The sequence below is a fragment of the Clupea harengus genome, chromosome 16, assembly GCF_900700415.2.
Source record: "Clupea harengus chromosome 16, Ch_v2.0.2, whole genome shotgun sequence".
Classification (NCBI taxonomy): domain Eukaryota; kingdom Metazoa; phylum Chordata; class Actinopteri; order Clupeiformes; family Clupeidae; genus Clupea; species Clupea harengus.
The window spans coordinates 9,472,935-9,495,871 of NC_045167.1; the positions used below are offsets into that span (position 1 = coordinate 9,472,935).

At 43.4% G+C, this 22,937-nt stretch overlaps 2 protein-coding genes across 4 annotated transcripts in view; one reads left to right on the plus strand and one right to left on the minus strand.

Moving 5' to 3' along the window:
* The window catches only part of LOC105912489 (synapsin-3), a 109,034-nt gene that overhangs the window by 36,164 nt on the left and 49,933 nt on the right, over window positions 1-22,937 (minus strand). For both annotated transcript variants that reach the window (XM_031583305.2, XM_031583306.2), the window contains one exon: window positions 22,814-22,903. In XM_031583305.2, the coding sequence (XP_031439165.1) occupies window positions 22,814-22,903 (90 nt within the window). The remainder of the gene's footprint in view (window positions 1-22,813; window positions 22,904-22,937) is intronic.
* LOC105912490 (metalloproteinase inhibitor 3) lies at window positions 4,107-22,335 on the plus strand. Of its 2 annotated transcripts, XM_012841469.3 has the most exons (5): window positions 4,108-4,415; window positions 12,070-12,152; window positions 13,785-13,896; window positions 16,341-16,462; window positions 19,364-22,335. In XM_012841469.3, the coding sequence occupies exons 1-5, from the start codon at window positions 4,286-4,288 to the stop codon at window positions 19,547-19,549; spliced, it is 633 nt and encodes a 210-aa protein (XP_012696923.1). In that variant the 5' UTR covers window positions 4,108-4,285; the 3' UTR covers window positions 19,550-22,335. The 2 variants fall into 2 exon arrangements, with proteins under 2 accessions (XP_031439167.1, XP_012696923.1); XM_031583307.2 differs by lacking the exon at window positions 19,364-22,335 and having other exon boundaries at window positions 4,107-4,415; window positions 16,341-16,745.

Consider the following 22,937-nt stretch of genomic DNA (forward strand, 5'->3'; position numbering starts at 1 on the left):
GTGAACCATATAACAAGCTGTTATTTCTACAAAGTTGTTATTTCAGTACACAGTAGCTCCATCTAAACTATGATATTATCAGTTAGAATACAGAGGCTACAGGATACAGCTCAACAACAATAACAATAACTGAGAAAGCTAGCATGCTGGCAGCACACAAACACACACACACTGCTTTTCGTTTATCTCTAGTAAAGGCCTTCCTTTCAAATAAAAGCATGGAGGGCAACCCTGACTCACCCTGAGAGTCTGTTTGATTAGTTCAGTCAAGGATGTTCACAACTTAATAGGTCTTTTCAGACACCATCCTGTTTTGTTGAGATCTGTCTGTGTGTGTGTGTGTGTCTGTATTTGTGCGTGTGTGTGTGTTTGTGTGAGTCTGTGTGAGTGTGTGTGTGTGTACTTTTGTGTGCATGTGTGTGCGTGCGGTAGCTTCTGAATGAAGTGTCTCTAACCTATCCTCCATTTGTCACACATTGAGGAAGCGTGACAGAGCAGGGGAGGAGTGAGTCTGGGCGAGTCTGGCTTTCTGACCAAAAGCGTTGTTTGGCGACAGGGATCGTCCCGGGTTACAGAAGTCAAGCTTTCTGCTTCGTCACGACAGCTATTCTGTAATAACAGACATGAACGGGCTCCTGAGAGAGGGAGTAAGCTGGGATACATTTAAAGTACAGTCAAACCCGAGACAGATCTGCATAATCAGAATGACATCTATGCCATTGTGCCATTGTGTGTATTAACTGCTAAATGTACAACAAAATCCAGAATTCAGACCCTCACTTAGATTTGGACGACTGAAAGTGTATTTTGGAATAGCAGTCGAAGAGTAGAATCGTTTTTTTACAACAAAGGCTTTCAGTTCAGCCCCATGACTGGTGTGTGTATATATATGAGCCCTGAGCCGGGTTTGGAGGTGTCACCACGCTTTGAGACCCTGATATGTATTTGGCATAGCAGTCGAAGGGTAGGACACATTTTTCACATGGCATGTCAGTGAGCTGTGTTTGAATACATCTTTCAAAACCGTGCGGCATGTTTGGATGCATCTCTGTGAGAAACCCCTTCCATGTCAGACAGGGTTTGCCAGACAGCCGTGTTCCCTTCTTGTCCTCGCACAGGTGTAGTCAAAGAGCTGACAAACTGGGACGCCTGAATAAAGGGGTTTCTGTGGTAATATTTCCCCGTCCAAACTTTTCATGGCCTCCCCCGACCCAAAAGAATTCAAATGACATTATTTATCATTGAGTGCAATGACTTCCTTTTGTCCTATTAGTTATCACTGTATTTGCATTTGAGCCATCTGGGTTACTTTTGCTTTCCATATTCCTATGCTGGGTTAAGTTTTCTTTCCTATTTTGGTGTTGTTATTGTGTGTGCATGGGAAAGGAGGACTTTATTTAAATTCTTACGGAAGGGAGCCAACCCAGCCACCTTCCTTCCCCTTGGAGTTACGGACATTTATTTATTTTTTTGCCCAAAATTGTACAAGCAACGGTAAGAGGCCTTCTCAGTCTGGCGGATTCACCCCGCCACTGCCTCCTCCTCCCACTTTCCATTTAACAGGTTGTGAGGCAGACGAGAAGCATTTCCTCTGAGTCAACCGCCCCGGCTCCCTTTTGTCATTACGGAACCACGCGCACTTTAAACACCTCCAGAACACAATGCCGGCCTCACAGTCCCCAGGGTCTGGGCAGCAGCAGCAGCCACTCAGTAGCTACAAAATAACAGGCGCTTTTTTTCCTCCACTATACTTAGAGGGGCTGAAATGAAATGCGCTTGTGCTCTGATTTTTCAACTGGATGGCCTACTTTGCAGACGTCATTTTCAGAGAGGGCCTGGGGTTTTGTGTGTAGGTCTGTGTCTGTGTGTAAATGTGTGTGTGTGTGTGTAAATGTGTCTGTGTGCATGTGTGTGTGTGTGTGTGTGTGTGTGTGTGTGTGTGTGTATTTTATTATTTTATTCCTTCTTCTCTCTTCATATTTTTTTTCCTGCCTGGACAAGCTGACGTCAATCTGAAACGTCAAAACCTGTATCACACATACACACAAAAGAATAAAAAAAATCCCATTTTGGGCACGACTTCCTGTTTTTCCCGATTCTCTCCGGAAAAGGTGTGTCCTGCCATTCCTTCATGTGCACAGAAAAAACAAACCCAACAGCAATGCTGTCCACAGCCAATAACTCGCCACTGATGTTCCCCAAACATGGCCCTGCGTGCCCTTGATATGGTCGTCAAGCGTTGCAGGGAAATAATTTGCGACAAGACAGATAATGGATTACATCATTTGAACTATGGTTTTCCATTAAGTTGGGTCTGTGTGTCGCTTATGCATTGGGTAATCATTGCGTTAAACTTTCAACAACAAACGGAGGTCTCCATGCAGATGGAGCTGTCCAGTGTGTATATTACTGCAACTTCCATTATGTGTGTGTGGGGGGTATCTAAAATCGTCTGCCTGAATCAAACTAGCATGGTAGCAAATCAAGCTTTGCAGAGCTGGTGGTTTCTCTTGCTTACACTAACCTCCGTCGTCAAAGCTAAATAACATCTTAGCATGTTTTAATGACTGTGTGAAATGACAGTGAGAGTTGTTTGACATAAATCAGATGGAGACTTAATGATAAAGACCCATCTGTCTAACGGATGTGTCTTGCTGATGTGAAAAATGAGCAGGCCATCCTAAATGACGAGCTGTACACTGAAGTGAAACCGTGCAAAATGAAAATCCACTGCAAGGTGAAAAGGTCACTAATGGTAACCCACATTACTGAATACATAATGCATTAGCTGAGCTTGAGACATTTCCGAGCAAATCGCTCTGTTAATTAACCAGCAGGAGGGGTCACACTTCAGTAGCGCTAGATTACTTCAGCTTTATTACACAATCCTTAACAGTCTCAGAGCTCTCCTAAACGTACAAATATCAGAGCCCCTGAAATATCTCTGCAGTGGTACTTAAATACTTACATAAGTGAGAGCGAGAGAAAGAGAGGGAGTGAGAAATCAAGGGAGAGGGAGAGAGAGAGAGAGAGAGAGAGAGGGAGAGAAAGAGAGTGAGGCAGAGAGGGGGGAGAGAGAGAGAGAGAGAGAGAGAGAGAGATGGAGATTAAAATTCATCTGACTAATTCAACACTTTGAGTCTAATGGCACTGTTCACACTGGGTCAATCCCAAGAGACTACAGCACACTGGTACTGCTATTCTCTGTGGTACAGCTCATCCAACATAATCACCTGAGGATCCAGTTTTCATTACATGCCAAGTGGTTCTGTTTAGTTATATGAGAAACAACAAGCCTTCATTACGGTTTTACAAAGACACAACCGATTGATTTAAAAGGGAAGAATGCAATGAATAGTGAGTTATATTCCAAAGAATGTTTCGAACAATGTGTCGGTTTATCAAAGAACATGACCTATGTGTAGCATAGACATAACATCTGACATACTGTAGCAAATTCATGGAACCTACTGTTTAAGGGAGGAAGTGATTATTCATATCACCATAGTAATGGATACAAAATTTGCTTCTGTGTTTGTTCCTGTTGAGATTGTATTTAATGTGCCAAAAAATGGTGCCGTGCTGTAAAATATGTTCTAAATATCTATTAGTGATGTCATGTATTCTTGTTATTCTTCAGAGCCTTCATTTTCAATCACATTCCAGTTACAAAGCGACATAGGTGGACCATCTCTAGAGAGCACTGATTGACAAGGGATATTAAAAGTTAGAAATCTCCATTTATTTTATTTTATAATAATTACACAGTCTAACGGGACATGGTATTACCCCGCTGATTGACTGAAGTGTATGAATGCAGCGCAGTACAGCAGAGAAACTTCCAGTCATGGTTAGAATTACGCACACCCGGCATCGCCATCATGTTGCTTTCCATTCAGCAAGCAATTTCCACCCGTTTGGACTCGCACAGAGCTGAGAAGCACTGATAAAACTAAACTTAGAAAAAAATCGCTATTACCAAAAAAGTCTGACACTGTGAGGTCAATTCCACTATGTCATAGCTCTGTTATTTTAAATGGCATCATCGCGCCCTGATTGGCCAGCGCGCGTCTAATCTCGAGAGATTGTGGGTGGCGTTCGCTCCTCGCGCACTATATGTAATTTGTGACTCGCAGACCAGAGCACAGTCAGTCAGTGACAGCTGAAGCTTGACTAGAGACCGGACAGAGAGGGACATAAAGCAACGACACGAAGGATCAGACGGCAACCAGAAACTTTTACTTGTATCTGAGGAAGTTTTGCCACGTGTAGAATAAGCGCAAATATGAAGTCCATGTACCATCAGCTGTTAAGTCTTCTCTTCGTCCTCGGAAGCCTGCAGATCAACCAATTGACAGAGGCTTGTTCGTGCGCACTGTCGCACCCTCAAGAGGCGTACTGCAACTCCGATATAGGTAAGACGCTCACTTGTGTGGAGTAGTGCAAACTGTCGTATTTTCATCTCTGTGCTTCCACATCTGGTGCTTGCAGTCTCTTTTAACACGCATTAGTCGCATAGGGCACATCGACTGTGTAAACAGAGCGTATGCTTATCTTGCCTTTTAAATTGCATGACAATTTAGATAACGATGAGCAAATAGTAGTGGTGTTGCTTCCCTTCTGTGATGGGACATGGTGATAAGATTATTACTCTACTTTCCAATGTTTCTATGGTTCCGTGCTCAAGTTCGAATGATGTTGATGATGTGCACAGCTATAATAGGCATACTCCTTCTTTATCAACTCTACATTCATGCAGCGCAGAGAGGAGTTTAGTTTTATTTTAAGGGGCTAAATAAGTGCGTCACTACAGTCTTCGTCCGGATAACTTCTGCCCCCTCAGAGAGGGACGAAAGAGTTAAACAGTAGCCATGGTAACAGGTCCCAGCGAGCATAATGTTTTTTAGGGCAAATGACCACTTGCTGAGCAATAAAACAGAGCCAGGCAGACGGTAGCTGGCCAAGTATTTTACTGGCGCTCGAATATTGCACCCATGTGTGGAAGCGAAAATTCTGGTGTGGAAGCGCAACTCCCATCGCCTACTTCTGGCTCCGAGCGCTGCTCCAACGCAAACGTTCGGGGTTGGCTTATATAGGTCAGAACTGAACCTAGAGCGCTGCTTTTAAAACAGTTGAGCTGATTTTGAGCAATCCTCTGCAGCACTCCAGTTTACCGCCTCCTCACACAGCCTGATAACACAATAACACCAACCAATCAACAAACGTGGATATTTCTGTTAGCGTCAATTTTATTATTATACCATTTAAAAAAAATGTCCATTCGCATTTAGATTCTCCTTCAGGTGTAGCGTCAAATGATCTCTTTCCACCAGACTACTCTGTGTGATAGAGTAACTCTTATGTTTACCTAGCACTGGTGGCTCATTCACTCCACATACGCGTTTGATAAGGACAAGTGGGAAATGTGCGGACACGCTAAAGCCTGCTTATTTATGTAAGTGCTTTGGTATTCTCCAGCGCGATTCCTGGCATATTTTCACTAGATGCCTCACACAGCACTTCTCTGAATGAACGATGGAAAAGGGAAGCTTTGTGAGGAGGACCTCACAACTCCATAAGACCCCTCACTCTCTAATTATCCCAGTCTTCATTGCTCCTTAGAATGACAGGCTGTCTGGTGATGGGGCACCTCTTTATAATCAAGTCTGAAAGAAATTTCATTTACAGAGACCTACCAAAGTAGAGCTCAGCCATGGCTGCTATTTGTGAAAGGCTGTACTATTTCCATTTGCAATCCTCTCCGTCAAAAAAAAGTTTGTGGGTGCTACAATATCCTTTTTTGGGTGGCTAAAAGTGCTAGAGGGGAGACTGAAGAAAAAAGAAAAGAAGTCACGTCAGTAGTCATGAAAAGAGGTCCGTGGCGATGCACCAGGGTGAGAGCACGGGTGGCCACCAGAATAAAGCAGAGCAAAAGAGATCAAAAGAGGAAGCTGGCATTGTGTGGGGAAGTCACACTGTCGCTCTGGGCAGTGCGTCCACTCATCCGTCCCTGCTGATCTCGGACTGCCGACGCACTAATAGCTGCCACCGGTGGATGGGAGTGGCGTGCAACCATGAGTAAGATTGGCGTGGTGATTTTTTCTACTCCGAAAGGCGACAACTGGGAGTTGCCACTGGTGGATGGGAATGATAGTAGCGATGTCTCTCAACCATTCGCTGGGCTGGTGCAGTGGTCTGCTACTTAAAAATGCAACAACCCAGAGTCCAGGTCCGTCCGCCTATGGGAGGCGAGGGGATGATGTCACTAGTGTGTTTTCTTTACCAAGTGAGCCTTGGCCCAGGCCAGTGAACTGTGAGGGAACCGCTGCCAGGAGGTCTCAAGGGTCTTTTTTTTTTTTTTTTTAGTTATGTGTGTAGAACATGTGCAGTGGCTATACAATACATTAAAAAAAACATATTTTCTTGATTACACATGTGCAACCAAAAGACATCTTTGTTATGAATGAGCCATTTAGATTCATTCTCATCTTCAATGAAGCTACATTTTTGCGTACATTCATGCATGTTTGCTGTTTGGCAGTTGAGAGTGAATCTGCTGCACTTTGCACTAGTGCAGAGCTATATCATAAGGTCGTCATAAGATCATCAAGATCAAGATCATCAAGATCAAGATTATCATAAGATTGTTTGAGAAACAATGAGATGTTAGATTGTGGTGATGGCCTAAAATGGTAGTATACCTTTTGATACTTGTTGTTTTGTCTTACTGTTGTAGGGTGATGTTGTTTAGAGTGAGTTACAGGAAGGATTATAACACCTGCCCAGTGCTAAATCACTTTGTCACCACCTCTATGTGAAGCAGGCGATCTGAATTTATTAGCCATGCTCCATGTTTTCAAAGGCTGAACTTTAGTGGATTTTGTTTTGTTCCTCACAGCAGAATGTAGTTATCTCTTGGAAATAGCTGATGGGAAAGTCAACATTTTGATTTGTATCCTCACGTACGCAAACATGCAGTGCATAGCTGCGAACTTGCCAAAAGAACTTTAGCCAAAATTTGGAAAGGAGACAGATCCCAAAGATCTGTATAAAAATAAGTAATTGCTGCATTCTTTTTATGAACTTGTTTAAAGAACTCATGTACCTAATATGTGGCCCACGTACAATATACACCAACTTTAGCTTGATAAATGATAACTAAAAACAGAACGTGGATAAGACTGCACCATTTTTGGTAACCATAACTGCTTATTTAATTCGATTACAGTCATAATGTGCATGGAGACAGAGAGTAGTGAGTAGTGAGTGAGTTTCTGGTGCACAGGAATTCTCCCAAGAAATGATTCCTGAGGTAAAATCTTTATTTGAATGATTTATCTGACAAGAGTCAGTGATACGAGGAACTGTTTAGCTAGAGTCTGGAACATTCAGACTGTTAACATTCTACTTTGGAATGTTTTGGGCATTTGTCTGTTGTCTACCTGGCACACGTGTTGAGAGGAGTAGATGTTTGTACTTCAGATGTCGAACAGCAGATAGCAACCTTTAAGCCATTAAGATCACTGGTCTGTTATCACCTTCATTGAAGCGGGGAAGGTAAATCATGAATGTGCTTTCCACATGTTGGGGGGTCTATGGTACCTAACAGGGAAAGGCCTGCAAGAGAAATGTCAAGCAGTTCATTTGTCTGTCCTCCTCTCTGGCTGGTTTCACCATTACTGGGTTAGTGCAGTAGAGGTGAATACAGGAGCACTTTACGCAGGTTTAAGTCCACCTTGATACGCGCTTTCCTCAAGTAATCCCCTCATCACATTTCCAGATGACGGTGGACCATTTCCTGCCAATATTCCTGCTGCATACCTCCACCCCGGGCACGAATTAAAGCCTTGATTCTGTGCACAGGCCTACTTGGCTGCAATTTACTTGCGACTCAAAACAGCCTATTCACTCAGGGGAAGGCCGGGCCCACTTCACTAAAGGGCTTTCATGCGACAGATTAACGCTGCACCCTAAACTCTGGCCCCTGCCGCGTAATATCCCCGCCAAAAAACGTCCCTGATTCTGGAGGGAGACGGGGTGACGGAGGGAGAGAGATCGGGAGGCTTTAAGCTGTGCAGGCAGCCTGTTCCTCGCCTGTACCAGGAGGAACCATCTCAGTCCGAAACTAAGTAGTGTGGAGATTACCGCCGTGCGACGTGTTTACTTGTGCCGAGTGGCCGCAGGATATTTCAATGCGTAAACAGGTTTGTTTCACACGGCACCACGATGATCAAGGTCAGAGGGCGATCCTGGGCCATTTACATAACTCATGTTTCAGTGCCTGACCACCAGATGAGGCGTTTTCAATGATTCTGCAGCGTCCAGGGCCGGCTCTGCCAAAACCAGCTTCATTATGTGCGGCTCGCTCTTAAAATAGGTCAATAGGTCAAAAGGTGCGAGATTCCCCGCGAGTTTGACATCTATTCGCCGTGAGCGAGGCGTATCGAATGTCGGGTCTCATGGTATGCTCACGGCCACATGGCCATGGCTTTGATCATGCTAATGTGCAGCTCTGTTCTGTCTGGGCTTAGCGGAATGGACACTGTGTCTTTTATCTTTTGCGGTTTGCTCACAGGGAGTCTCAACTGAAGTGTAAGCACACAGTGGTGTCTTTTTAAAAGAGGGGAATTACATTTCAGAGAATGGATTAGAGCAGTTTTTCAAGTGCCCACCCCAATGGAAATGTCAGCCTCTTCACTCTCCTCCTGCTGGTGTAATGTACATGGTGCAACAAACCCATCTTGTGTGTTAAAATACACACACACACACTCAAAGAGCGAGCGCGAGAGAGAGAGAGAGAGAGAGAGAGAGAGAGAGTAGGTGGGACTTCAGAAACGGCACATAAAGAAATAGTTTGGCACTGCCTCTCTATAAATAAATGAATCTCTCTCTCTCTCCCTCTCTCTCTCTAGTGTTAAGTCCATGCATCTATCTTTTTCATACATTGCTTCCTTTGCCATTCCTTTGCCATTCTCATCCTTTTCAAAAAAACAAACAAAACAAAAACCAGATGATCCTCATACAGCCTGAGGGGCATTACACAATCGTCATCCGAAGCAGAGAGAGAACTCTCAGTGTTCTCTCAGAGAAGTGTGTTCGCACCAAATTATACCGCCACCTGCACAGGCATTTGCAATTGAATGCTTCCCTCCTCTTTGGATTCAGAAAGAGCTGAATCTCTCTCTCTCATCAAAGTGAAGGATTATGTGTTTTTTTTGTATCCTTTCTTGTTTCTTAAGACTCTCTCATACCCCAGTTACCTCTGTAATCACACAACATCCACCCACGTTTCCTGAACACAAGTCACATTTTTCTGCGGCAAGCCATGAATATGCATACCCCGCCAATGGGAGTACAGCACTTCACATTCATGGATGTTCTGGTAATGCTGGGGGGGTGGGGGGGTTCGGGTGTGTGTGTGTGTGTGTGTGTGTGTGTGTGGGGGGGTGCTTATATTTAGCAATGTGTGTAAGAAATGCGAGAGCTGGTGTGCTCGTTAGCGGTTTGAAGAATCCCCAGCAAGTCAGGTGCTGGTCCATATGCAGGGGCGCTTTGGAATGAGGTTACGTAAACATTCGAGATTTTCTTTGAATCTTTGAAGGTAAAGTGGAGGAGCAGAGGAGGGGAGAGAGAGAGAGAGAGAGAGAGAGAGAGAGAGAGAGAGAGAGAGAGAGAAGGAGAGAGTCTTGGGAGGGGTGTTTTTTAAGGTAACTCTTGCGGTCACAAGTAAACATTATAAGGGTCTGCTAGGACGGAGTGAAGTGGAGAGCTCCCCCGACCCAACCCTGGAAGGGTTCGAGAGGTCACGGGTGGGAATTACATAAATCCGCTGTCTTGCAAGCAGCTGCGTCTCTTAGTGCATTCCCATGGGTCGATGACATCGGCACCTCCCAATTAGTGGCCGCAGTCTTGCCAGCAAGACCCATGACTCAAAATGGGGACCATTGAGTTGGTTTTGTGTTCTCAGTCAGTGCCGTGGCCTTTAACCCCACAACATGTTACAGGGTGGCCCCTGTGACAGATGTCACACTTTCTCTACATTTGACCTTTAGACGGGGGTAGGAACAAAGTTACGGTTCCTTCCTGGAAACCAGGAACTCTGATGCAGATGTAGAAACTGGGGGATTGCTACTTGGCTGAACTCCGTGAGACAAATTCAAGGTAAAATAAGTAAAAAAAAGTAAAAAAGCTTTATACCTGTCAGTGCAACTATATATGACAGTAAGAAAAACCAAAGTAATTAACATTTGGACTGGATAAACAATGAATTCTACTTTTTCCTTAGACTTCAGATATGTGTTTTTTTCCAGTTGGGTTCAAAACACTTTCAGCTGTGGTGTCTTTCTGTTCTGAGTTATGATCCTTTCATTTCTGCCTAAATGTCTGAGTGTTTGGCCCTCGAAATAGAACTGACAGTGATGGCGAAGAAGATGCTAGAACCTTCTGTTCCGCGGGGTGGAAAGGAATGCTTTACTCTTTTTTTTTTCGTTACTTTTTTTTCCGTGCTGGTTCAGGAATGCAGGCTTCAAGTAGATGTGGGAAGGAAATTCCGATGGAAAAGATAACAAACATCCCAGACTTTAGTTATGTCTGTCACACGCGTCCCAATGGCCAGGCCTACGAGGGAGCAGGTGAATTTCACACGTTGGGAGATCTAGCGAGATATATGTGTTATGTCGAGGACAGACGCAGGTGTATAAAGAAGACGCAAAAGCCATTCAGTGGCGCAAATTAACCCTCACACTAACTTTACTGGCTGGGATGCGAAGTGATAATGAAAAGCTACCGGTCAAAAATCCCTCTAGTTTTTTTCACTTCCATCAGAAGTGGCTTCTCAGACAAAAATTATGCACAATAACTTCAATGTGCTTGTGACTGTTGCTTGGGCAAATGGAAATAAAGTCTCTTGAACCTGGACTTGAACCTGGACTTCTTGTCCTAAAGGGAAGGAACCCAGATGTGATGGACTCGGCTGGGCTTCCCAGTCGGGCTTTGTGTTGGAAGGGAAACACCTGTTGTCTGTCAGTTTCTATTATAAGAGGATAGAGGATTGTGGAAAAATGGGAAATATATCACTGCAGGCTCATCTATTAATCCCCTCCCCCCGGAAATTCGGATAAAAATCAACCATTCAAGTCTCACACTGACTAGAAATCCTGTAATAAACATTCTGAAAGGGGCTGCACAAAGACCCTTAGCTTGCCCAGCATGTTCTTGGCTCACCTCCGCTTGGTAGGATTGCTCCTATGATTACGTAAGTGCTTCAGAGAGGGATGTCAACTGCATGCCAGCCCACCCTGATTAACCCCCCCCCCCCCCCCCCCCACCCAGTGTCCCATAGGCCTGACTGTAGCCCTATGGTCTGAATAATACTCTGGTGCTTTCCTTTCACAGCTGATTACATATGTTGCTATACAGTGCTATACTGAGCTAAGCCTGTGTTTGTGTGTGCTTAACTTTGAATACTTAATGCTATTAGCTTAACGGACACCATATTGTATGTTATGAGGTAAATGCATTTGGAACTTGCATATGCAAAGACGATTACTCTTTCATTTTCCTTTAATCCTATAGGTTAATGTAAGGCTAATTAGGTATAGTCCATAGGGCCAACTACAAAGTAGCTAGCATACAGATTTAAAGTACACTGTTCTGATCGGGCCCTTCAAAGTGCCTTATGAAGTCATGAACTGTGAGCAGTTAATTAGATAGTTCAGAGTTAATGACAACACTAGCCCCCCTCTCACTAACACTGAGGCAACACTAGCCCCCCTCTCACTAGCAATGAGGCAACACTAGCCCCCCTCTCACTAACACTGAGGCAACACTAGCCCCCCTCTCACTAGCAATGAGGCAACACTAGCCCCCCTCTCACTAACACTGAGGCAACACTAGCCCCCCTCTCACTAGCAATGAGGCATGCGGGGATGCAAATCTTTTCATGACAATTTTGACTTTGAGTTCATATTTTTGGCAGCATCTTAAGCTCATGTTGGTGTGTGTCTCTCTCTGTACTGTGTGTGTGTGTGTGTGTGTGTGTGTGTGTGTGTGTGTGTTCTCATTTCACAGTGATCCGTGCCAAGGTCGTGGGCAAAAAGCTGCTGAAGGATGGACCCTTTGGCACCATGAGATACACCATTAAACAGATGAAGGTGAGAGGCTAGCCAAAACACTATCACATTACATCATACATGACACATCCTCAGATATCAACCACAAGAAACCAAGAACAATTACACATAAAAACCCTAATAATACACACTATACTCCTAAATAACATTGATTATGAGGACTACCACAAGTACTTTGAATAGTAGGTTTAGTATAAACCAGCATACACACACACACACACACAGAGGAAACTCTCATAAAGCAGCCACAGTAATGTCACAACACACGCCGACACCACCATCATGTAGGCCTACTCATAGTATGTGTGCAACATTCATAAACACATTTATAGAGAAAATCAGTAAATGACTGTGTTGTGACAGTGCATGATGTATGCGCATGTTAGTATATGCCGTTGTCTGAGGATGCTACCAATCTATCCTTAGGGCCGTTGTAATATAGCTATGAGATGAATAGAAGGCCCTCCACCTCCTTATGTAATCTGCGTCATTCCACAAAGAGCATGACTGCTCCTGAGAATATAAACACTTAGCCAAGACAGCTGCACAGCACAAGAGATTCAGGGACACGACACACACGCACACAAACACTTGCACACACACCAAACCACAGCAACACACACACACACCAAACCACAGCAACACACACACACACCAAACCACAGCAAACACATACACACTTGTGTACAGACCTATACACAAACCATGGATCATCTAAGTTTGTCCAGTTTGTTTGTTTGAGCTTCATAACTGGAAAGTTGCAAGTAGTTTGGCAGCTTTTACATTTAACTTTCTCTTTCTGAGGTGAAATTAAAATAGTGACATGCAAACTCCAATATGACATTTACTGGACCTTCAATATATTGGGTTTTCTTCTGCTTGCTGCACAGTACAATACAGGTCTATGAGAGTCATTGTGTTGCATTGCTGAGGGTTAGGCCTTCTATGGGAAACAATATTAATTCCTCTCTTACTTTTTCCTGTTCTTGCGGCCTCGAGTGATATTTTAGGCGAAGCTTCTGAAGGGCTACGGGTCTGGCATATTAGTAATGGTCGCCAGACAGTCTCAGTTTCGTTCCAGGCTGAGTTGGGTGTCACGAGAGGGCAGAGTCACTGAAGGATGGTTATGTAAAAGAGACTTTTCCTCCCTCATAAGCCCTCCATTTCTTTCTTCCACGTCTTTGTTCCCAGTGGCGAAGCATCGCAGTCAGTTCCCATTTTCTGGGAATGTCACGTCTAAACAGGGATTTCCTGTTGTCACAGGACAAGTAAATCAAATCACAGGGACAGAATGACAAGGCACTATGACTCCCAGGACAAAACACTTATTTTGTCCAGCAGAATTTTATATATTTTTTTGGTCCTGCTTTACTACAATAGGAAAATGTTGAGGAGAAAAACAAGCATGGCTTGGAACTGAATACTTTGCCAGCTTATGTAATGCAAATATGTTGTTTTAAGTGTGGGTTAAAGAAATAGTCCTTTACTTGCCTCACTGACAATGCTTTCATTCATTTAGTGCATTGAACAGGACAAAATAATCCTCAGTTTTCTCTCTGATTGATGATTCTTTGAAATGAAAAGAAAAGGACAGAATCAATAACATGTGTGACTCCAGTATCATGCATTGTTTGTGTTTTGTTTCTATGACAGATGTACAAAGGCTTTGAAAAAGTGCAGCATGTTCAACACATCTACACTGATGCTTCTGAGAGCCTCTGCGGAGTGAAGTTCGACATCAACAAATACCAGTACCTGATCACAGGTAAGGCCTCTGCACCAGCATGGAAGAGACTGCTTTTGAATATGGGCTCTCAATCATGGACCATTTGTCCAAGCTCTGCATACCTAACTGAACACCCAGCTGAACTTTCCATAAACTGAATACACCAGAAGTGCTATTAGTACTAAGTAATATAAAAGCAACTCTCAAAGGCTCTCAATCACGGTCTATCTGTCCATGCTCTGCATACTTGACTAAACCCACCAGATGAACTCTGGATTACCTGAATACACCTGATATAGCTAATGAAGAGCATCATAACAGACATAAATCAGTTGAAATCACTGACCCTAAGTAGCTGTGCCTTGAGCTTGTATGAACAGGAATAGGCGCTCTCCTTCCTGGTGCTTGGAGGACAGCCCCTGCTCGGTATGACTTCTGTCTGCCTATGTGCTACATACCTGACTCTTGACTGACTGAACCTAATATCATTAATCAAAAGTGTTTTAACTGCACTGAGGCGTGCATGAAGCAGGGACAGATTGGGGTCTAGGGGCAGGATTGAGACTGAAGACATTACCAATCATCAAACTTCTTACAAAATTCCGTGTCCTCGGGGAGAAAAACCTTGACTGAAATAACAACAGCGTTGAGACCAAAATAACAAGTTCAGTTCAGTGTCCTAGGGGACTTTAGATGTTATGCATACTTTCTGCACAAAGATGGCTGGCTGTGAAGTCCATTACTTGAATGACAGAGCCCATCGGCCTCGAGGGAAATGGATGCACAATCGTGCCTCTGGGATTCCCTCAACTTTTTCTCCCTCTCTCTCTGCTCTCATTCTCTTAGTCTCCCTCTCTTTTTCTTTCTCTCTCTCTGCTCCCATTCTCTTAGTCTCTCTCTCTCTTTCTTTCTCTCTCTCTCTTTATTTCCCTCTGCAGTGCGTCTCAGACCACAAAGGTCCAGTTGCCAACGGCAGCAGGAGTTTGTTTGGTTTAAATCTGAGACCCCTGGGGATCTACCTCAACCCCTCCCTATGACACAGACTTTCCTTCTGTTTTGAACCTTTAGCTTGCTACTGGGAAAACCACATGCGCTATTTTTTTTCTCCCTCTCCGCCTCCATTGCCAGCCATCTTTCTTCTAGCCAAAAAATAAATAAATAAATAAATCAAAGCAAAACAAAAGCAAAAAACTGTAACCCACTTTAAAAAACAACCACATTATCATGTTAACACTTAAACTGATGCGTATAACTTTGCACACAAATCTTTCATCATTCTGTTAATTCTCTCACGTTGTAATTTTGCACTGTCAACCCTGCCCAACCAGCACAGGGGGCTCAGCTCTAAGCAAACACACACACACACACACACACACACACACACACACACACACACACACACACACACACACACACACACACACACACAGTTTTGCCAACCAACAGGCAGCACAAGAGCTGTTTTGTTGCATTTTGGAGAGCCTGAATCACGCCACCGGCATCACATCAGGCTTTGCTTCCATTCCTGCCCTCCTCCCATGGCCCTATTATTGGCAGTGGGCTCTGAGTGCCTGGACATGAGGGCCCTTACATACGGGGCTCTTTTAAATACATGACATCAGCTCACTGGATTTCCTTTGATCAGTCCCACATGTTGACCACTAAGAGTTGCTCTCCGGGCAGCTCCAGAGCTCTCACACACACACACACACACACACACACACACACACACACACACACACACACACACACACACACACACACACACACACACACACACACTCATGAGCTCGTGATATCTCCATCTCATCCCTGTCTTCGCACCAGGACTAAAATAATCCTGCGGGGGTAATGACTACAAGGCTCGAGATGCAACGCGTGACGTCTTTTCTTTCCCTGCTTTTTATTTTGAAGTGAGCCACGATGGTCGAAGGATATAGTGCACCTGTTGCAGAGGTTATAGTCCCCCACATCAGTGGTAAGCTGCCAACAGCCAAAACCCCAAAATAGATGCTGAAGGACCTTTGGAAATTCATAAATAGAGAGTTGTTTTAATAGGTTCTTACTGTACGAGATTGTTTTACCATAGCTTACAGTCCCCCTACCGTGGATGGTATATTCATGCACTACAGTAAGAGAGTCATACAATGACTGTCGTTTTTAAGAGTCTGCACGTCCCTGTGAAGCTTGAAAATTATGCAAGAAGTGTCGGAGGGAGTCTTTGTTTCGGACGATAACATTTTACCAGCCAATAAATTGGAGCAGAAGCTGCAGTAGAACAAACGAACAGGCACTGATCTAAAATCACATCAAGTACTGCACACACCAATAAGCAGGAAATATTAATGTACTCCACACTATTTACGACAGCTGTATTTTCTCTCTCTCCCATTCTATCTTTGCTTCTCATCTTTCTATCTATCTATCTATCTTTCTTTCTTTCTCTTCCTCTCTCTCTCTCTGTCTGACTGTCTCTCATCCAGGCCGTGTCTTTGACGGCAAGGTCTACACTGGCCTGTGCAACTTCAACGAGCGTTGGGAGCGCCTTTCCCTGGCCCAGAAGAAGGGCATCAACCACCGCTACCAGCTGGGCTGCAACTGCAGGGTGAGTGGCGGCGGGCACTGCCCCCCTCCTGGCGCGTGGGACCAGGACGAGCAAGAACAGGACAGAGCCGGCCCGCCGGGCACAAAGAGGCGCCAGCAGGGCCCATGGGGTGGCAGGAGGCATGGCGGCAGGGGCAGGGGCAGGGGCAGAGGCAGAGGAAGACCAAACCTTCTTCCTCAGCACATGATCATTCTCTAAAGGCTCCCTTGTGAATGACTATTCGGCCGGCCGCATGTCTGTTTATGGGCATGGCACACTCTCTCTCAGCACTCAGGCTTCACGTCCTCCTCCCCCCCCCCCCCCCCCCCCCCCCCTGCTGCCACCACCACCCCCTGAGAACATGCCAGTGTCTCCATAAGAGTTCGATGTGTAAATATACTACTGGCTCGCATTAGTTTCCATCCGCAGTCTCCATTGACAGTCATCAAGGTTAGATAGTAATACGTTCTATTTACAACTCATGCTATTAAAAGCTCTTACGAGTGAAAATTTACACAATTCACTTCCAAAAATATGTCTAATTTTCTCAGCTCAGTTTACTGTATGTGTAAGTTATCATGTAATACGAACCACAATATGAGGTGTTTAATACACTCTATTCAATTTGTGTCTGAATATATACTGGTCAAATAGCTTGCAGAAGTAGTTCAGGATTTCAGCCGTCAGGTATTTTATACTAATGGCTGGTTCAGTGCCTTCTGAACACATACCAGAGTAATTAGATTACCGAAGCCCCAGCAAAAGGATGGCAGTTGCTATGCTGGAATCTGACACAAATACATCCATGTGCTGTGCTGTATGTGCTGAACTCAGACAGCAGCTACTGTAGTGATGTTCTGATTAACCTTGTCCAAAAGCCCCATGCATTTTTCACTTATACATGTGGTTGGGTTATCAACCAGATAGTCATTCGAGGGAAGTCATTTAAGATCTCAAGAGAAGGATGTTATTTTTTTATGACAGTGTGTATGATAGTAAATGCTACTACGTGTGCAGAGACTCAGAGTACAGGCCCGCACTCCTTAACCTGAGCTCTTTCGCCTCTCTAAATGCTTGGCTTTCAGTGTGTACCTCTTCAGATCTGCTGTCCAAATCATTTGTAGCATCAGTGTGACCTGTACTGTGTGAAACACAGCCCCGTGGCAGACTTGAACCCACACCCTAGGCCACGGGAAGCGGTCTTGCTAGCATGAACAGAGGGAGGAAATTAAATGAGATAATACGATGAGATAAAAGTCCTCATATGAGGAAGTAATTCATTGCTTGAGTGCTTGGCAAACCTATCTACAAGCCATGAGCGTCCATGAATTCGATTCACTTTTGCTTTGAGCCAGCAGTAATGAGAAGCCCTGTGTGTGTGTGTGTGTGTGTGTGTCTGTTGGCATATCCTCTGTGGTTTAGAGCAAACACTGCTTTTGAATGGTGGTCATGCCAATTCATTATGCAGTGTGAAACGCTCGCTAAAGATCATCTGGTCATCTGGCAGAGGGTCAGTTTCTGCTTGTGTGAGGTCCTGTACTTGAGTGTGTGTGTGTGTGGTCTACAGCTTACTGCTGTGTCATATAAACATTATTCTCAACTTAGTCTAGAGGAGATGGCTCAATGAATAAAACTGAACACAAAACAAAGTTGTAGACAGAAACGTAAAAAGGTTAGAGTAAAGTCAAATCTGAATAAGATCAAAATAAGGTTGTTCCTTCCGCTTCACCAGGCCAGTGTATTACCTCTTGGATAAAACAAGTGGGGATATACATTTAGAACCCTCTTCACTAATCTCAAAGCCAACGTTTATCACACTTGCTTTAAAGTTGCACCTTACTAATGATTCACTGCAGCTATGTCTAATGAATTGCAGCAGACCAAATAATTTATTTTGGACAAATTCCCACTGAGAAGCTTTTATTTTGGATTTTACCACATATTATTTACAGTATTATATTACAGTATGTCCCCCGACTGTACAAAAGTTTAATTTAGGCATTTATGTTGAGTTGATTGACATTAGAAGTTGCTCACCGTCAGTTCTTTTGGGTCTGTAGCCTGAAGTCTGATAGCTTGAGGTTAGTAGATACGCTTGAACAGAAAAGCTTTTATAGGCATTTCTATAAACTTGACACCCGACACACCTCTTTCTAACAGAGCATAGCATTCACGAGGCACCTGCAGAGGATGCAGAGGGGATATGAAAGAATACGTGGCTAATTTCATACTGACACCTCTCCCATTCAAGTTCATCCTGTTGGAGGTTCACTAGATTTCCTGGCTGTGCCCTGGGACAACAACCACCAATGTGACCTCTAAGGCTTCTTATCCGCCTCTGTGAAAAAAAGGCCTATAAGTAACATTTTCTTTGAACTGAGAATCACTTCTCCCCCTTGCTAAATGAACTCCCTGCTCAACCCTCGGGAGATTAAAAGCCCATTGAAAGACTAGACTGCAATTCTTGAGCTTAAGGGAGGGAAATCAATTAATTATGCATAACACATGCTGAAGTTATTTTACTTACCTTTTCTTTAGTCAACTATTTTTTTAACGAAGGCATTTCTGATCACGTACTGTAACTGTGCAGCCAAATTGAGGTGTAAGACGTTGCTTAACATTGCCTCACAAAACAATACCAATCTGCTTTGCTCTGGTTGTGTGTACCTTATCCTAGACTCACCATGTTGCTGTGACTGTTTTCAGTGGATAACACATAATTCATTGTAAGAAAATCGCAACCAAATTTAACATTACATTTTCAAAAAAAAAAAAAAACTTGGCTACATCAATTGTCCACCAACCGTAGCCAATATTATATATAAGATGGCTAGCTAACATGGTGAGTCGACAATGCTGTCTCTCGTTCTTGCTTTACGGCTACTACATCTATAGTATTTCGCTCCTTTTCTCTCTCTGTAGATTAAGCCCTGTCACTACCTGCCATGCTTTGTGACTTCAAAGAACGAGTGCCTGTGGACGGACATGCTGTCCCACTTCGGCTACCCCGGCTACCAGTCGCGGCACTACGCCTGCATCCAGCAGAAGGAAGGCTACTGCAGCTGGTATCGGGGGATGACCACACGCGACAACACCACTGACCCTTGAACCCCGTAACGCCACTCCGCCGAAATCCCCCCCCCCCCTTCAAACCCCCCCTGCATCCCATTCCACTCTTGATCCTTATTTTCCCAACCTGCTCCAAACCACGCACTCCCTCACCCCTGGGACTTGTTAACTCTCGATTCTGCCGACTACGCCAATGAAGCAGTGCCTGACTCTCTGCAGTAGTAGCACTTTTGAAATAGACTGTACCCTTTACCTGACACACTGTACATTTCCAACCTGCCTAAGTCCCTCGATTTGCATGCTTCTGTTATCAGCCCATCTTACACCCCCAAACCATCCCCCCTCCTCACACACACAGTTTTGAGAATATAACATCCCTTGGTGCCCCTCCCCCCCACTCCTTAAGAAACACAGGACTTTCTTCATAAGAGCTGTATTAACAGCAAAGTGGAGTATGCTGAACGTACATTTCAGAACAAATATGTAATGTTATGTAAAAATCCATACATTAGGTTTAAGGCTAATGCATAGCCTTACAAAAGCATAAAAAAAGACACGAGAGACTACCGACACCATGTATATCTTCATAAGTGAGTCTCGATAACACATCGTCACTATTGAGAGAGCAGTGTTAACCACGAGGTATGATTGTTAAACCCATGCCTCTTCATGCAGTCCCCAAAAAATATTTTTGTTTAAGTCAGATGTATTGGTATTTAATTGTTTCGAATGATATAAGTTTATATGTACGTATAGACATGTGTACATCTGTCCAGTGTATTATGTAAAGTATTTATGATTTATGAAATTCTGCCACCCTTTTTTTGTGCTGTAGAGTTCAGCAATTTATCCATAACCAAATCCACAGGAAATGTACTCATTATCACTAATATTCAATTGACCTTTTAATCTTATGAACTGTAAACAGAACATATGGTAGTCAGAATGAACTTTATAGCACAAATATCGGGAATATATATATATTCAAATTGCAATTGACATTGTTGCAATGTACTTTTCTTTTGCTGTTTATGATATAAGCTATAAAAAATACGAACGCTGCCATGACTGATACTTTCCTATCAAGCTCACATTTCCTAAATCGAACATATGAGAAAACACTGGCTCCATATGCCACGTATGGTTTTTGTAAGCTAAAACCACTTCGACAAACTCCTCTATTCGCATCTGAATGTGTCTTGACAGGCTGGAAGTAGAATAGTAGATAACACACAACGATAAAATGGCCCTTAAAATCAAAACAGAAACATTGCTTTAACTCCCGGCTCATGTTTTGACCTGCTGAATCCTCCAGCGGAACGTTATGTTTATGTCGATTCACAGATATCACAATTGGGCAACGCTTCATACCAGGCAAACAAATGCATGGTTCCAGTCAGACACCAAATTCGCCATGCACTGAATCTACCACAAAAAGTGTTATGTCAGTGTTGACTTTTATGTTCGGTTTGTGGAAAGTGCCGCCGAATTATTAGTAATGTCTATGTGAAATCCATGCCCTGCGAGGCAAACCAATGGAACAAGACATATGCCCACGACTGAATCTTAGAGGTTACCTGCAAAGTTGAATTTCACCAACGACTGATTGCCATGTCTGTATTTGTATTCGTTTTCAGTGGTGGTACTTTATCTTTCACAAATTCTGCTTTGGTACTCCCATTAATTTTCTTTCTTTTTCAGTTCTGCGGATAATATCCACAAATCAGACATTTCTTTAATAGCATTAAATCATTTCAGAAACACACCAATCCTCAGTTTAGCTCACTGAACATTACTTACTGGCCTCACAGCTGGGAGGTTTTTGACAGTATCTTCAGTTCATTCCTTTGCAAGAGGCTGAGATTTCCTGAGTGCGAGAGATGACTAGACTGCTTTTTGCAGCACGGATGCTGATATGTCCATCCTTATTCTGTGACCTGCTTTAGATTTGTTCAAGGCCATATTTCAGAGACAAGGAAGAGATAATACTTAGAGACATTTATATCAATCTAGTACAGTACAGTTCTTTACTCAGTCACTAAATACTTTAGTCACTTTAATCTGTACCTCTCCCCCGAGAAGATGTAGCTACCCTGTCAGGTCCAGCCGAAAACAGCTATTAAAAGCTTCTTCAACATTTGTCGGAGGTTGAGACAGACTCCACAAGTGCAGCAGCTGGGCTTTGATACAAATGGCAAAATGGCCTCTTTCCCCACAACGTGATACAAGAAATCACAAACTGCTCCAGCAAGGCCTGCTCCTCCGTCCCCTCAGCACCGCCAAAGTTTCGACTGTGCCTATATGCACACACTGACTGACTGATAAACATCGCACACACGTTTAGTCCAGGCCTACTTTCAAAGCCTCTGGTATACTGGGGGTCTTTGTTCCAGTGACACTGTAATCAGCCATCTGGTCGTACATTAAAGCATCTTGGTCTAGTCTAGACACTAGCATCTGTTCCTCTCTCGTTCTCTTTAGTGGTTTCATCTAAAGCCCATCTTTAGTGAGACCACCTCATGAGAAGATAAAGTATCTCAGTCTGTTTTTTTTTTTTTTTTTCTCGTTTGTTTCTTTGTTTTTTATTCATCTTAGTGTAAATATACTGCTTAACAGAGGAATGCACCATGGTGAAGGTAACACATGTATGGGAAGCAGTTTTGGAGAAGAGACCTTGGGTGTAGATGGGAATCGCTTTGTACAGTGCATTGAGAGTGAAACACTGATTCCTAAAGAAGCATCTGATTTCCTGTAGGGCTTACAGAAATGTTCGACTTTTAATTTCTGTGTTTTATATTTTTATAATAAAGATTTAATTAAAATGGCCTATGACCGTTTGTGCTAATTGTGTGTCTGCACTGTTTGATGACTTGGTGAGTTGACTAATGTCAGTTTTGGTACTAGAGTGACAATACATTCTTCCAAATGTTAAATGTAAAAGATTCGGAATGCACAGACATGATATAGACATAATTATATGTAACAGACAGCATTATATGTTGAAACCAAGTGAAATCTTTATCTTACGATATGAAATGGCTTTATTTAAAACCCAAAGGAGTGAAAATTATATTTGGGTGGATTCCCAGTTTCATGGCGAAAGGTTCCAGATTAAGATAAGTGTTTGTAGGAGGTTATTAAATGCCAAAAACAGCATTGAGAGTCATTATCTTTAACAGGTCATAAAATGCCCAAAACACTGCAAAGGTTTACTTGGTCTATTTTCAAAATGGTTCTCATACAGTGTGCATAATAGGAACATTTTTGAAGAAGCACGATGCACAAAAAATACAAGTCACTCACCATCTGTGAGTGGTTGGGGTAAAAGGTCTGTTCATTCAAAGGAAACTTCTCAGGTCCCAGATTGTGGTAGAGCTTGATCATTTGGGAAAACTGCAAAAAGTGAGGAAAAATGACTTAGCCCAGG

Bases quoted from the DNA above. Each gene is read 5' to 3' on its own strand.
- LOC105912490 (XM_031583307.2), top strand. From the start codon at position 4,286: ATGAAGTCCATGTACCATCAGCTGTTAAGTCTTCTCTTCGTCCTCGGA. The intron at 4,416-12,069 runs GTAAGACGCTCA...CTCATTTCACAG, and splicing joins GTACTGCAACTCCGATATAG to TGATCCGTGCCAAGGTCGTG. The intron at 13,897-16,340 runs GTAAGGCCTCTG...TCTCTCATCCAG, and splicing joins ATACCAGTACCTGATCACAG to GCCGTGTCTTTGACGGCAAG.